General features: G+C 39.2%; 1 protein-coding gene across 4 annotated transcripts in view; it reads left to right on the top strand.

The window, feature by feature from the left end:
* Nucleotides 1-16,560, top strand: part of VTI1A (vesicle transport through interaction with t-SNAREs 1A) — a 256,527-nt gene extending 239,967 nt beyond the window's left edge. For all 4 annotated transcript variants that reach the window (XM_063163191.1, XM_063163193.1, XM_063163190.1 and 1 more), the window contains one exon: nucleotides 15,452-16,560. In XM_063163191.1, coding sequence (XP_063019261.1) covers nucleotides 15,452-15,545 — 94 coding nt within the window. In that variant the 3' untranslated portion in view covers nucleotides 15,546-16,560. The remainder of the gene's footprint in view (nucleotides 1-15,451) is intronic.
* Nucleotides 16,561-17,112: the final 552 nt, after the last annotated feature.

Here is a 17,112-nt window from a genome sequence, read left to right as displayed (position 1 = left end):
AGATTTGCATGTGCAGGAGGTATTAGTGGCTGGGCATCCGATACTTGGCAATGTCACATCTGAGGACGTGAGTGACAGCAGAGATGCAGCCCCAGCCCCAGTGTCCCACGGAGTCGCTTCCTCCTTGGGTAATTACATTCTCAGCTTTCTCTGCAATTTTAACTGTGGGGGAAGTATCTGTCCTCGCACCCTCATTTACAGAGGTGAGTCCTGTAACCATGCACCATTAAACAGCTGCCACATCTCACCCAGAAGGACTTTTTACATAATGTTCGTATCTGGTTTGCATTCTGAGCTGCGCAGATCAGCACTAACGCTACGTGGGTATCTGGAAGCAGGGTTTGACCTGTACTTGGGCTCTTGTTCACATGCAGCAAGGAGCACTTGCTCAAATAGTTCCAGGGACTTCAGCAGGAGTACTGGTATGCAGAATCAGGCCCCTAAGGATCCTTGGTAATGAAAGGTATCCTGTAACTGTAAGGTATTATTATGATGACTACTCTAGAGAACACAGAGGTATTGAAGTTGGCAAAATGAATTACAGAGTTAAATGTATGAGTAAACCAAGAAGCGACTGATGTTTTTTGCATAGTAATAATCTTCATAATAGCTTCATTTGCACAGTTATTTCATTTTAAACTTAAGGCACAGTTTTGAAGCGCAACTCAGTGGAGATTTTTCCTGTAATCTATAAACTTTAATGAAAGCTAATTGGAGGACAAATTTTAATCTAATTAAAATGTGGCTGCATAAAACAGAAAGGATGAATGAAGTGAAATGCTCTATGGGGCACAGTTTTCAAACAATGACTACCCTGAATACTAAGTCAAATGAAGCTTTTGTAAAATGATGATCATGAACATTGCCAGCAACAGAACAACCTTGAGAAACTGCAAATGAAAGTTTTCATGTATTCAGTTTAAAAAGTGGACAATTGACTCACAACTGCATAAGGACTTTTTAAAAGAAAATAAAAAGCAACACAGTCTCATCTAAAAACATAACAAGTAAATTAGCCAAAGGTGTACATTCCGTCCAAGTTCTCATGATCAGCAGATGCAAATGTTTGCAGTGCGCCGATGAGTTATGAGCCCTAATGAGATTTCAATGCTGAGCAAACAATAAAAATTTATGCATTGCATAGTTTTAGTGGCCTTTGGCTTCATGGTTAGTGTTACACCCTTTCAACAGCTTCAGTAATATAATATCCAGCTGGCTTTGGAGGTAAGGAAAATTTTAGGGGTGAACTGAAATTGTGAGAAATAACGTGATTGATTGCTTTGTCAGAATAATGCATTTCCACAGTATAATTGTCCGCAGTAATCTCAGCCCGGGTATGGATACATAGGTCCTAGTTATGTTCAGACACAAATTTTGAAGGATTCAGGTGAAGAATGGCTTTTCCAGCATTTGAGCCAGACTGTTTCCTGTGCTGGGTACATGTCCAGGGGTCTCACAAACAGCCCCTCTAACAAGAACATTCCTGTCATAGTCTGGCAAACGGGAGAATTGAAAAGCTGCACTTTCCCCAACAACTGTCGTGTCTCAAGAAAAGAAGTGGAGGACAAGCACAAAAAGAAAAGCACAATAGATATTGAAATAAATGTATGTAGTGGAGAGGCGGGGGATGAACCAGGGAATTCAACTGGTGCAGTGTGAGAGTGAGCTCAAATGAGTTAAATTTAAAAGTCCCATTTGTGGGTTAGGCTGTTATGCATCCAGAACCTCCACCATAATGATTGCCTGCATTACCCTACATAATATTAAAATCTTAGCGTGTGATTAATAGCAGATTCCCTGCATACGTGTCACAACACACATCTGCAGCAAATCTGCCAGTATATTTCTCTGCTAGTTTTACTTTGGGGCCATAAAGTAATTCCTGTTTTGTGAATGAGAATAAACCTATTATGCACTAGGTTAGCTACACCCAGTTTCTTCTCTTCAGGGAAAAAGAGCTGCTTATTTGATACAGCATCTCGAATTTCAGTGTTCAGAAGTGAGTTTAAGCCTTGGCTAGATTTGCTTGAGCAAGCTGTTGGGATTTGCCTTCACCATTTCTTAGTTATGTGTTTTCCAAAACCTTCTGTGCAGAGTATTGTGAAACTTCTGGATAGCAGTAAACTAGTGGACTTAATTGCAAGGTGTTTATTGCTAAATTTGTTAATGAGTCAACATGCAAAAAAGATATATTTATCCCTGTTTCCTCTTAAAGTAGTAGTAAAAAATAACTTCAAAAAATCTTTTTCTTAAGCCGTTTGGTGATGCAGTTTTGCTGTTCACAAAAGCTCTTTTTCCCATCCACAAATAGCTACCTTTCCCTTTGCCCCAAGGGAACTAAGCATAGCTCAAATGAAGCTTAAAAAAAAATATATATATATTTTTCCCAGTTGTAACTCAAAGCCTCTGCATATTCACACATGCACACAAAATAAAAAAGGAAGATGCAGAAGCTTTCCTCCAGTCTGTCCTCTGAAAAGTCGTGTCGACCTGTTTTGCTCCCCAAAATGAAAACAGAGCCCCATGAAAACAACTTAAAGGACAACAAGAAAACATTAGGAAAGCAACATCTGTTTTGCATTCTTGGCATCGAGTCTGTCCTTGCAACACAGGGTCTGACACAGATGTACAGGGTTATGACACCACTGAGTACTGCTTGATTTAAAATGGTGTAACAGAGCAGAATCAGGGCACTGATCTCTTACAACTCTGTGCAGAGCTGTGGCGCTTGATCTCATTTGCAGATGTGGGACTCAAACCCCACTGAAGTTTTAGGCATCTTTCCATTGATTGATGTGGACTGTGGAGCAAGTCATATTCCTCCTCCAACCATTTAGAATTTATTATTGACCGGTCTTGCTCATCGTGTGTGTTTTGCTGTCTGTAAAGTCTCGTTGCCCCGGTGTGTTCCAGTCAGCTGCATTGTGCATAGCCACGCTCAAGAGACTTTCAAATGATGCTACATAATTAGCCTCTGCAGTTTTTAAGTAAGATAAAATAGTAGCAAGGGGACAGGCATTTAAAGGTACTCAGAAAGACAAAAAAAGAGCTCTGGTTTAATTGAAGAGAATCAATAGTAATGTAAATTTGGGAAGCCAGAGTTGCCAGAGAGCAGCTGTCTCTCCACGGCCGCTGGGGTGGCACGGAGGGAGCAGCGCATCTTTCCCTGCTGGGTTGCCCAACCACAGCCGCAGCAAAGCCAGCTCACCTCAGCCCTGGCACGGCTTCAGGTGCCCGCGGGCTGTGCCAGGTGGCGGTGCCACCGTGCAGTGTCCTCACCTGCCACTAGATGTCTGTGTGGGCTCTGAAACCTTCTCGAGGGGTGATGCCCCTGGTAAACACAGGCAAAACTGGAGCACAGGCTGTGGGGAAGCCTTTTAGTTTGTGTTTGTAATTGTAACAGCATTATTTTAATTAGGCCTGTGTTTAAAGCAATGTGTGCTGTCTAAAACCAAATTCCAGCCTTTCACATTTGAGGCAGATAAGGTGCTTTTCTTGTCCTCATCTGTTGAAGACTGTTTCCTTTCTGTTCATGGGAAGAACTGAAATGTATCTTAATGCTGTGAAAGTTTTGGAGGCAGTTGCTGAAGTGTAAAGTATGTTCATCTTCTTTTTATTCTGAAATGATGAAATACCAAAATATAGAATATCTTTTCCATAAGTGAATTGGTAAGACACATACATCAGCACATCTGGGCTCATAGAGGAAGGTAATGCATCAGATGTTAAGTTCAGGATATTAAAGGAAAACAAGCAAACAAACAAAAAAACCCCTCTGGACCTGGGCACAGAAATCTGTTTCCCAGTTCTGTTTCTCAGCAACCCACTGGCTGGCCAGGACAGCTGCACCTGTGACCAGCTCTTCTGCAGATATCTCCTGAGAAAAATGCAAAAGTAATCAGCATATGTTTGACTTTCATTTATCTCTGTCATCCGGGAATAAGATACAGATAGTATCAGGAGCAATGAAAAGTACATTCTGATATTATTTTCAAGTTTTTTTGTCTAGACAGAGAGGAGCAACCACTTGTATCTCTGTGGAACACATAGCCCCATTCCACACGCTCACATCCTAGGCTGAAGGCCAGAGGGAAGTAGTAGGCTGTCTATGTTAAAAAAAAAAAAAGTTAAAAACCACCACCCACTCATCAGGTGACTGGAGACTGTGGTTGTAAAATATGCTGCAGGCAGAAGTTCTGAAAAATCCCAGAAAGTGTTGAAAACATCTCTAAACAAGGTATTTTTCTCCTGCACCTTTCTTGCTAAAGGTCCCAATTGCTGCCAAGAAAGCTAGTGAGAATGTTAGCTGCCAAATAAAAAATTTATGACAGTGTTTGGCAAAGGATTGTATCACTGCTTGTTTTATACATTTCCACAAGTCTCTTGAAGGGCTGTTGGACACATACACCTCAGTGATCACTGTGCTTTATCTCTTCTTCAATATATTAAAAAAGCAAGTTCCAATAAAGTATGGTTTAAACAATAGATTTTTTTCTTTTAATACCTTCCTATAAACACTTGCTATGGTGAGAATATAATTTCTAAACAACATTCCATGAATTAAAATTGTTTTAAAAGCCCTTTACCTGACATAGTTAAAATACAGGAGTTTTTCAATTAAAAATGTATTGCTTTTGGGATTGTGCTTTTTATATGTAGGAGTCTGGGCCAATAAACTGTCTGTTAAAACATAAAGAAGTCTATTCAGTCAAAGTTGTGTCTGCCATTTATGTTTCAAAACCCAAGAAAATAATGTGTTTGTATTGCATTGCTCACCAATATCAATTAGGTTTTTGGCTCTATCATTAAATTAATGTTGAGGAGAAAATTGTTCGAGTGGATTTAGCAGAAAAACTGTATGTTTGAATACAGAATCGTAAGCACAGTGACAATAATTATTAAGCTTGCCGATGCTGAAGCAACACCCTTAAAAATATTTTCCTCCACTGAAGAAACAAAATGGCCTGTCTCTGTCTTCTCAGACCCGTTATCAGATTAGGCTTCCAGCTGATAATTAGTGCTGTTTAACACAGATCTCATTGCTGGGAAATCTCGAAGCCCGAGCCGTTTACTTCTCCTCATTATCATGTGCTGCTGGAGGTGGGAGCTCTGGAGCGCGGAGCCGGACCCCCCTGCACCATTTTGTCAGCAGACAAAGAGCCTCCTCCTCTCTCTGGTGGCCAGCAGTGGTGGGACACGGCTCTGCCTTGCTGTCCCCTTCCAAGGGGACAACCAGAGCTGTCCCCAGGCTGCCCCAGGGCCCCACAGCTCTGTGCCTTCATGGCACAGCAAATACTCTTGAGCAGCCACCAGCACTGCAGCTGCTGAACGCCTTGTGTACGCTTGTGCATTTCATGGTGTTTGATATAAAGTACTCAAGACAGACCAGCATTAAGAGGATTATTTCAGACAGCATTAGGAGTTAATTTACAGAAGATTAGCTCTAAATCAGGCAGATATCATAAGCAAATTAGCATCAGTTGTAAGAGATTCAGAATGAAAATGTGTGGTGGTTTTAGTTTTTCCCTGCATGTGCTTAGTGGAAGAGTAGTATCTTTATTTGTTTCCCCCACTAAGGTGTTACATCTCAAATAGTGAAGAACAGGTATACTTATTTTTTCCTACATGCACACTATTTATTATGATGCTGTTTATTGGCAGTGAAACCGCTTAGCTCCAAATACCCTTCCTCTGCTGAATATTTTATATTTCATGCCATTTCTTCATTGAGTAATGTTTTGTTTGGCCCTAAAAATGATGTCTCCATGGCGTGTTACAATATTTTAAATAGGTAATATGGAGCTTTACTTCTGAGTAACGTAGTTAATCCTTTTTTTTTTCTGTTAAAATGAGTCACATTCTAATGCCAACTCATAAAAATAAAGGAGTGTATAAAATGCTACATACCAGAGTGGAGATTATAGGTACTTAAAAATAGCTCCCTTATTATTTAAGCTTGTAATTTATAAATTTGCTTTATTTCCACAGCATTGATGGTTAATTTGTATTAAAAACAGATTCTGTTCTTCAATCAATTTTCCAGACAAATTTTTCTGGCTGCAGACTGACAGACATGAGCACCTATCCCATCCCTTCTCAGTATGGCAGTTTTGGGAGCACTTGCCCAATTAGTGGGGAAGATGATGAAATGGATTGGGCCACGATATTAAAGCCTGTGCCCTGAGTTGTCCTTGAGATTCTGAAAAGTTTTGAAGTCTACAAATGGGATTCCTATCTTTGGAGAAATTTGTGTTCTGCTGTCCAAGAGATTAAACTGCTTAGTCTTCAGCGTGGTCCTGAACACTTGGGGTTTTAACAGAGGGGGGAAGCCTGGGCGGTGTTTTTTACAATTTTTTCCCTCTCTTGATGGACCAAATTCCTCTTGACAAGGTTGGCCTGAGGTCATGAATGCCTCCCTGCCTTCTGTGAGACAGGAATCTCTGTGCCTTGCAGGAGATCATGGAGACTTACACCCACCCTAAGCCAGCTGGGCTTGCAGGTCCCTCTGGTTGCAGGACCTGCGAGGGGCTCTTGCACCATGACTTTGTGCCCTGTATTTACCCAATATTTGGGGGTTGTTAAACCAAGGGGTCTGAGGTCAGGACAAAGTAGAGGCTTCTCTGCTCCCCTAATAGAAATACTGTAACATGCTGGAAAGAAAATGCTTTCATAGTGGCAAGTATCTCCTGACAACTAATTTGATAGTTCTCTATCAGGTAAACCATTTGTGAATACATCGATTCTTTTTATTTTTCACTGTTCTGTCTTCACTGTTCCCAGGTTTTCTCTGAACCGGTTGGGCAAAAATTGATTTTTATTTGTTCCACTGGCCTTGTGGAAAATTAGCTTATGAACTGGTTTTTATAGGAAGACTCAAAGCACAGAAAAGGTTGAAAAATAAGCCTATAGCAGTCAAAATTGTTGTCTGAAATGTCTTCAGACTGGAAGGCTGAATTTATTGCTCAAAACAAGTACTAGCATTGTGGAGGTGTGCAGTCCTGCTCATTATCACTGGAAAAGGGGGAACCAAAAAGCACAGTAAAAAATTAAATTTTAATAATGCTCGTGATATTTTCTAAATCCTTCTTGACAGAAAGATTCTCATTATTTTTATCTGTCTCAGAGTAGGCTCTTTTAATGCCATCTCACAAATGGCCTTAGCCATGATTGTTTTCCTTTCTTTTATAGCATTTGAAAAAAAATGAATGTATACCAAAAAAAATTCTATTCTATCATTCAAGAAGTGCCATGAAATGGTAACATTTTGGATAGCAGATCTTCAGGAACAGTTGCTGCAGATGCCTTCAGGTTTTTACAAAAGAGGTCAACATTGTTAAGACAATTGTGGGAAACTTGCCATACAAAAAGATGCCCAGTCAAATATTGTGTAATCAGAAGAAAATAATGCAAGAAGAGTGTGTGTGTCCAGTCTCCAGCTTTGTCACAGCTAAAACCTGTAGATTAGTCATTAATTAAATTGAGGCAGGGTGAAAGACGTTACTTCCTTTCATCTGTTTAAGATATATCTTTTAGTCGCTTCTAATGATTATGGAAGTTGATAAGATGCAGACTTTTGACATTTTTGTTTTCTTTAAATTGCACAGAATGTAAATTTAACTATATTTATCATAAAAGCCAATATGAGATCTTGTACGTTCTTGTCATTTTATAGCTTGCATACATTTCTTCTGCTGGAGAAATAATTGCTTTAGCTTTGAGTGCTGACGAGGGGGTTGGGGCTTTTTTTTTCCCATTAACTGTTTGGGGACCAGGGTTTCACGTACCCGACGTGCTGAAGAATGCCCCTGCACCGACAGCTGGGCTATCCACCCTCCCTCTGAGCTCTTGCTAAAGCTCTTGTAATGTTTGCTAAGGCCTATGCTTCTTAGTCATGCTCAGGTGACTAAATGTGTGATTTGTTCTTCTTGATACTTCAGTACCCTGAGAAAGGCTGGTTGGAGATTAAGACAACCTTGACTCCTTCCACTTGCAGTTGCCACTGTGCATGTGATCATCATTGAGACTTGCCAGAGGGATTTGGGGTTGCCTGTGCTTTGCATGAAATGAGTTAGTCCCTCTCCCGTTTTGGTGGGTGAGTTTCCATGGCCCCAGAACCCTCACTGTGCCTCCTAGTGACAGTCACAACCCAGTTGATTCCCTCTGTGGAAGGAGTGGACATGGAGATGGCAGAAAGCTGAAGTTGCATCAAAACCATGTAGAGAAAAGTCCCATGTCAGGGTCTCAGGAGCAGAAGGATACTTTTCATCCTTCAGAAATGCCTTCCCATGTGTTTTTAAAATAAGCAATGAGTAAAATCTGACTAGTACAAGATTTTCAGCGCCCTTCAATTTTGTGTTTTGACCTTTAGTCCCACATCTATGAGGTCCTCAATAGGGCTTTCCCTGTTACCACATTTGATTTCCAATTGTTCCTGTAGATCTCTCTCCTTCCCAGGTCAGTCAGTCGCCTCTCCCTCCCCACACACACCCCACTGATCACTTGGCTACAATTTTCACTTCCTGAGACTGCCAGCTCCTTGAGAGAAGGCCCATGCAAGCCCTGATGGCTACCAAATAACATAATACTCCAATGCTGTTCATTTGGAATGTGTTGCAAGATCTTCATTATTAATTAAATGTCTCTATAAGTATTTTAACTATCAGATATAATCAAAATAATTTTAAGTTTTAATATATGGCAAGGTTGTCAGAAGATGACACAGCAAGGTAAAAACATAGTTGAGTCAAGGAAGGCCAGTGTGTTTCAGTAGGCATTCAGCCAACAGAGGGATATCCTTTCTTTTACTCCTCCAGAAAAACTGTCAAAGGAAAAGTATATTTGCTTCTGGTCAAAATTTAATGTGCAAATATAGGATCCATTAAAAAGAGATGATGGATCAAGGTCTTTACTGTCTAATTATTGATTAGCATCTTCTGCTTCACTGGTGAGTTTCATCTCTGCAATATTTCTGATTGATGGGAGATTACACACACTTTACAATATGCCAGTGCCTTTCTGTATGATTCTACCTTCAGAGCTAGCAAGCTTTCTTGCCTGGGCCTCATGTTCAAGCTTTTAGAGATATTCATTCCTATGTTGTAGGCACCTAACCTAGCTGACCAGCACTGCTAGGGTGCCCATATGGCCAGGAGAAAGAGAGGGCAGTTCAGAGCAGGATTTGAGCTTATATACAGGGAGCTGAGAGAGATTAGCTGGATATAATTTAGATGTTTAAAGTGGGATAGTGTGACTACTTCCCTGCACCTGTTATTACATGACTCATTCTTTCATTCAGGGCCCAGGTGGAAACACATTGATGTGGTTTGAGTGTAATATTATAACTAGAGATTGGTATCCATGTTATTACAAGTAGACAGGCCCAGTCCTTAAGACTGAACTTTTAAACTAGAGGACATAGCACTGCAGAATTCCTCAGTCCTATCAACAAAATCCTAGGTGCCCTGTATGGCCTGGCTCTTTCACTAAACCCTGCTAGAAAATCAGCTAGAAAAAGCCCCTTTTTTAATCACCAGCCCTCTGTTTTTGTGGGTTTCATTTTGTTATCTGTTCAACTTCCAGCAATTTTTATGGATTTTCCCAAGTTCTTACAAAGAGGCAACTTTGGGAAGGAATTCAGAGGACATGGAAGAGGATTCTGCCAGGAACAGTGTGCAGACTGAAGGTGGACCTCAGGAAGTGTTGTCTTTTTGTCCCCAGTAAGCCATGAGGGGGTCCCATCCCCTCTCCACCACTCCCAAAGCCTATTCACATCTAAATATACAATGTCAATTACAATGTAATTAGGTCTTCTGGCTTGAGAACATGAAAACATAGACATATGTTCAGAGTTTGTGGTGAGGAAGAGGAAAAAAACTTGAGTGTTTTCCAAATTCCTCACTTTTCCCATGGTCACTAGAGGAGGGCCAAGGAATCATATGCAAGTTGTGCAGATATTTTTTTCACTGGTATTTCTGTTTGCTAATTTCAGTCGTTAATGACGAAAAATGTCTCGAGTCAGATACTGCCAGCCAGCTGTAATTCTGCTAGGCAATGTTCTCTTGCTCTTTTATTGCAGTAGGTTGCCATGTCTTTATGTTTTTGCCACAGCCTGTCTCATTCTTTTCAGTTGCTTTTATTTAAGAACAGCATTCTTGAACCTGAAGATGTGAATGATTGAACAGCCCCCAGATACCCTGAACTTGAGATTTATCATTATATATCTAAGGCTTTGCTTTACCAATCATAACATTTTATTCCCCTGTGTGAGGTTTAGTGCTTCCATTTGAAAACTCATCGTAACAAGGATGTCTTTATATATAGTAATAATTGTGTCTGTCCAGAAGCTATGTGAGTATAGTTGTATTACTTTAAATGCACATTTAATTTTGCCTGGTATGTTTTTGCCTATTTGACTAGACCCACACTTAGTGTTTGTTTGAATCTGCTGATTTGCACATGAATATTGGACACTTAAAAATCACTTGCCACTGATTTGCATGCACCTATTTTCTTTCATGTTAGCAAAAACTGCCAATCAGAAATAAAAGGGCACAAAAAAATGCAACAGCCAAGTATTCAAAGTGACCATTTAAAATGTGATTCTGTGTACAGAGAAACCCTTTCTGTGCAGTAAACTGATAGGAATCACTTCTAGTTAAATCATAAATACATATTACAGTGAAACACTGTTGGACAGTGCTCTGTCATCAATCAGTCTGTGTTCTTGAGGACACTATTTTTCAAGATGCCTCCTTTAAGAATAAAGCCCTGTGTTGTAATGAATGTGTGCTAACTGATCCCCCAAGCCATTTGTTTGGTTTAGTTTTTTTTTTTTTTTTTTTCATTTGTATCAGTGTCAGAGTTGAGCTTCTGTAGGAATTTTTTTGCAGTATTTTATTTGTAGTCCTCAAGTTAAGGACACACTCTTTATGCACCCAGAGTCTGCACTGGTTCGTTTATATCCTGCATTTTGTTAACATGTTACCGTGATTGCTGATTTTCATGACAATTGTTATTGTACCATCAGTGCTTAATGGCAAGGCATCATTATTCAATGCTGGTCAATCAGGCACCAAGACATGTGCAAGACATCAGGCTGAACCCATATAGATGTCGTGCACTCCCCTGCTAATGAATGCAGTTTCATAGAAAGGTTTAAACACGGTTGGCATCCTTAATGTAAGGTTTGCAAGAGCTTATTTGGGAGCTGCTTTGTGTTTATATGGAGCAGATCTAAACATGGCACAAACAGAGGTAGACCCATTGTGTGCACGTGTGCGTGTGAAGCCATGGACAGGCGCGAATCCTTTGGGGGTTTGAAATGTGGAAAGGCAGCACAATTTCTGTCGGGGCAGCAGTGAGGGGAATGGATTTTCCAGGAGCATCAGTGTTTGGTAGCACATGTGGGACCTGTTCTGCAGAGCGGTGGTTGCCCTGTGCAGCAGGGAGGTGATCCTCAAAAGCAGGTGTTGCCCTGAATTTGGCACTGGCTCTAGGCACCCTCCAGCACAGCGGTGCTTGGAGATTAGGCACTGTGACTGTAAGGGTCAGGCATCTGGAAAGGTGGAGCAGAAGGAAACTCGAGAGGAGAGGGATGTGCTTTCTGTGTTGTTACTAGTCCAGAGTGCTCTTCCAGTGCGTCAGTTAACGCTACCCTTGCATCTGCTTTAGTTACGGTTTCTGTGTGGTTTTGCACCCAAATATTTCAGGCTGCTGTCCGTAATAAACTGGATGGAGCTTGGTTAAAAGCACAGATTTTTTGTCTCTTCTGACTCAAAGTAGAATGAGCCCTTGTGCTCCTAGAGCCTCGAGTATGAAAGGAACAGTAGACATTGGCTGTTAACGAGCTCCCACACAGGGCTCCAGCAGAAATTGGTGTGAATTCAGTGCCTAAGCTGCATCGACTAAATGGTTAATTCATCTCATATCAACAGCACTGTGATTCATAATGTAAACTTGAGGAATCCTTGATGTTTCAGTCACACATTCCTCTTAATTTGGCCATGCATTCTTTTAAAGCTACAGTGTGCTAACTTAATAAAATGCAGCATGCAAATGCACAAGTTTTTGCCTTCAGGCATTTTAGCCATGGATGTTTCAATGGGTGTCTTCTTTCAAGTATATATTCTTTCCTAAATTATTTACCCTGTAAACATGCTTTGCATTTTCAAAGAAAAATCTGGGCTTTCTCATTCACCAGATTTTGTTGAATTTAAGGTGTAATAGAGATAAAAGACTATCATCTGCTTCTTGTGAGCATGTTAGCCTTTGGGATTTTTTTGTAGCGAGTTTAGGCCCCATTTTCTTTTCCTTTGGTATTATCACTCCCTCCCCCACTTAAATTCCTTGATGCTTTGCCTAGAGCAATACCCACTGGCAGTGTCTGGCTGTGACAGTACTATAGGCTCCCCTACAGATGGGTCCTGCCAATGCCAACCATTGTTCTACAACTGTGAGCCGGCTTGACTGTCTTGGATCACTCAAAACCCCCTTTCCTCTTCCTTTTTTTGTTACTCTAAAGGGTCGTCCTTGCCTGTTGACTTTGAGATCTGAGATGTGCTGACACCCAGAACTTGTGTTCTCTGTCTTAGCAGCAGCTCCCAGACTTGGATTTCAACAGGCACCACCGAGTCCTCCTTGGGACTGTCTGGCTGCTGCCAAAAAGCTCTGTCATTCTCCTCCCAGCCCCATCCCCTGGACAGTATGCACTTAGTTTAATTTTACTTGCTCACTTGAAAGGAAAACAGTAAAACTCAATGTTATTCTTTTTTTAAAGATATAAAATTAATCTTTAACTGTGGACTTGAATATTAAAAGTATATAATGCTTCAGTGTAGGAATCTGTTGATAACATCCATCCTATTTCATGATTAATTTGTTCCTTTTAATATGATATTCTTTTGCTGCACTGTGCAGACTAATTCAGATTCCTAGAAATTGAACTTTGATATGTATTTCCTAGATTCACACCGTAAGTGAACCTTCAATTAGCAGATACAGGTGGTGGCTTACCTCACTCAGTGTTTTCTTGAAAAGGATTTTAGAGACACGGACACTGATTAAATAATCTTGCAATCAGGTGTGTACTGACAGGGTATTAAAAATAAATATTAAAAATAATGATGATTTGGGGGACTTCTTGCTTCTTTTTTCTTTTTCTTTAGTTTTGCTTCTCAGACAATGCAATGATTTTTTCGGTGGGCCAGAGATAGGAGGAGTTGATTTAAACACTCAGTATGTTATGTATGCCTTTGCCTAACTATGTGTTAGATTAAGCGAGTTTCACTCACAGTTAATCCTTTGTAAATTAGCATTATGGATGCCTTGGGGCCCACATCCCACAAATAAAATGGTTGTCAAGCCAGCTGCACTGTGTATTACTTAAGGCTGAATGTTTTAAGAGTTTTCATGCTTTTAATCTATTTCACTGCTGAGTTTCAATTTTGCTGAGTGTCCTTTCAGGAGTGATGAGGGCGAGTGAGTAAATATATATTCTGGTTTTCATGCATTTGCCTGGGCAAATCGTTTGTTATCAGGTGTTTGGCAGAGAATGTCACACCCCGCCACAAAAGAGAAGCTTGTAAGTTCAGGTGTTAAATTGAAGTGCAAACCAACAAGAACCAAAAGCCCTTAATTAGCTTTATTTTGTTAGCCTGCTACACTTTTTTTTTTTTTTTAGGGAAAAAAAAGAGTGAGAAACATCCCTCCCTCCTCCTCATCCTTTTGGCAGAGTAAATATTGCCTGTTAAGTTTGAATTAGCTGTCATCGCGAAAGAATTAATGCTGTGGTTGAGCCTTTCTAGTGAGGAAGGGAAAAATAAACGAGACAGATCTTAGTTCAGCTTTAAGTGATAAATGAGGACAAAGCAGCCCATTCATCTCCTGCTAGGAAAGTGGACACAAACACTAAAGCAGTTTTGCGGAAGACGTGTCAGCAAATGTGATCATTTTGTAACCTGTCAGGAGGATAGAGAGCTAGTCCTTTTAGAGTGTCACAGGGGAGGGTGTCTGTCTGATGTGACAGTTTTCATCCATCCATTTACTGCTTTTCCTTTAGGTGGGGGGTAAGCAAGGAGAGCGCTGGAGTTGGTTAAAACTGCATTTTTCTTTACACTTCCCAGTATAATTTATATGTATATCCACCCGCATCCAAATGAAAAACATTTACCAAGAAAAACTCCCCTCTGCTCTCTGGAGTTTCTTCTCTCTTTCACTGCGTGAAATATGCTCATTTTAACACATTACACTCCCTGTCTTCAAGTTGTACTAGATTTGATGTTTCACAAAACACAGTTTTACCTCTTCTTACCATTATTTGGTTCTTGCAGACTTTGTTTTGTTTTGTCTTGCAGAAGTATGAGAAAAAAAAAATTATAACTTGGGGTGCTTTTATTGCACTTGGTTGTTGAGATTTTTTTCTCCAATTTTTTTCCCCAATTCTGATGATAAGCTTCATGTACAAGTGTGTTTTGCAAAACTCCCTATTTATGAAGAGCCTGTGAAAATATTCTTCCTTCTCTGTGAAAATGGAATAACAAACAGTGAATTCTTACAATCCAAAATCCTCGTGTAAAATGTCCCAAATTGTACTGTTTCTTGATTTAGTAATTTTAATTGACCTATTAATTTTAGGAAGAATCTGAAGTGACGTGATGACTGATTTTAGAAGCAGGAATTTCTCCCAACAAATAATGGGAAAATATTAGGACTTTCTACTTCTGGCATTTTTTATTTTCACTAATCTTCATTTTTTTCATACTGCATAGAAATGTAACATTGCCTATTACCATAAGTAAAGGTATGCTACAGAGACAAGAGATGCTTTTACAACATAAGCTTCACAGTTTGACACTTGCTTCTTTATATCATCCTTTTCTTCAAAACTATCTTTTGTACTTTTCCCTTGGTATTTTAGTACAAGTGAGTATCTCATTGACATGTGTTTCCTTGAAATCTTGTTCCTTAATAGTAAAATCCCTTGAAAATTAATAAATTGTTTCTTTTCAGATTAAAACTACTGAAGATTTGAGAATGATTTTAAAATATATAATGATATTTACTATTATAGACCACCCGGCTTGGATTGCATTGACTGAACGCTATTTTTTTTAATTTGTTCTTAGAAGGTTAATAAATTGTAACATAATTTATTTAATTTATTCTAAAATGTATATAAATGTATGCATAATTCAGAAAATTCTACTTCTTTCATGAATACAAAAGTTGGATTTAGTAGCTACATAAAGATACAGTTGGAAGCACTGGAAATTGGGAGAAGTAAAAAATAATCAAGATAACAAAATGGTAGAGGGAATACTGAATTTGTGGGCATATGTCTTTTCTCCAGTTTTTTTTGTACACCTCATTTTATAATTTTTATATCTATTCTGCTGTTTTGATTTATTTTGTTTTATTCACTGCATTTTTTTCTGTCTCTTCTGCTTTTTTCCAGGATCATCCAAAACCGGATTTTGATTGTTGTGCTGGCAGTCATCATCATCTTCACCACCATGATGGCTATTTATTTTTCTGTCAGGGGACGCTGATATCTTTGTTCTTCACTAAACAGCAACAAACTGCTTGTTCTGAGTAATTAAGACAAAGTGGTCACATGAATCATTCTCTTGCACTGACAGAGTCTCCCTCTCTTTTCCACTCTTCAACTCAGGTGCAAGTGGTGTAAAATATTTTGTATTATTGATGGCATAGTTGATGGCATGTGGGACTATTTTTTTCTTACATATTTGTCCTTATCTGAGTGTTTTCAGGATCTTAATATTTGTTGGAATGAGGACTTGTTCTGGTATAAAAAGATTTAATATGTGTTGAATTCACCCACAGACAAATAGCCTGTAAGTTGTCAGAGTTTCATGAGGGAAGAGAGTCTTTGCACTTTTCTTGTGCTGTGCAGGGTGTATGAATATCAAGCAGTATCTGACCTTCTGTGATTTAAAATATAAGTAAAGCAAAGACCAAATGATGTAGAAAGTGAACCTGTCTCCTGTGACTAACTCCCAATCACGCATCATCGTAGTAGATGTAACCTGGTTAAGAACAGTAGCTAGTTTTAAAAAGAGAGCAACCTTAGGCAAGTGTTTAATATATGATGTAAATCCAAAACTCAATTTAACAATTTTTTGTTAAAGTTAGGCTTTCTTTTCTGCTTATTCAAAGCAATTCCACTTTCATCAAGATCATGAAAACACATCACTTACCTAAAATGAAGTTATGGCTACAGCCCATCTCTTTTAAATCTTCCAGTGTTGATATATGTACTGATAAGCATTACACACTAGGCCCTTAATGAAGATATTTAAAGATACTTATCTATTTGTTGCTGATTGAAAAGAGATCTTAAGTAATAGTTCAGCAACAAATGTGTGATTATAGTGCATTAAACAATCTAGATTTTTAATACTGGCCTGACTATGTTGAGACTGCATGTTGGAGTATTTTGAGTGTATTAAATTCTGATGTGATATTCCTCTTTTTAAGCAGAAACTGTAAAAATGTTAATTTATATATGCTTTTAGCTGATATAATATATCATAGTTTCATCTACCTGTGTGTAAATGAGCTGTTTCTCTTTCCCTATTGGCTGTGCTTCTGATTGAGACAGGTTGAGGTCATTTGGCTTATATTTAAGTTTGCAATTCCAGCAAAGGTCTATCACTGCTGATGTGATAAAGTTTGTATTTTTATAATGACTCTTAAATTCATTATTTGCAATCCCTTACAAATATTGCAAATGAAGAGGAATATTAAGCCCTTGAACTTAAGCCATTAAATATTTCCAAAAGATGTTCAAAGAAACAAAAATCTGGTGACTTTTAAATTCCTCCCACATTCGGCAGGAGCTGAGCCCTGAATTTTCATGTGTGCCTTAGTATTTTTGGGATTTTTGCATTCCTGTGGACTCTACTGATTTGCTGTGCTGTCCTTGGAGGCTGATTTTGGCCCCAAATGTCATCGTTTTCTCTACATAGAAACAAATAACTCAGTTAAAAGGATGTGGTACTAATGCCACAGCTGAGACATAGAAAGAGGGTAATAAATGTAGAATAAAAGGATCCACAGGAAAAATGCTACTTATTGAAACAAATGTAAGCATGT

Source organism: Melospiza melodia, chromosome 9 (assembly GCF_035770615.1).
Source record: "Melospiza melodia melodia isolate bMelMel2 chromosome 9, bMelMel2.pri, whole genome shotgun sequence".
NCBI classification, from domain to species: domain Eukaryota; kingdom Metazoa; phylum Chordata; class Aves; order Passeriformes; family Passerellidae; genus Melospiza; species Melospiza melodia.
The sequence above is the reverse complement of the archived record's forward strand: the minus strand, read 5'-3'. Positions and strand labels throughout refer to the sequence as shown.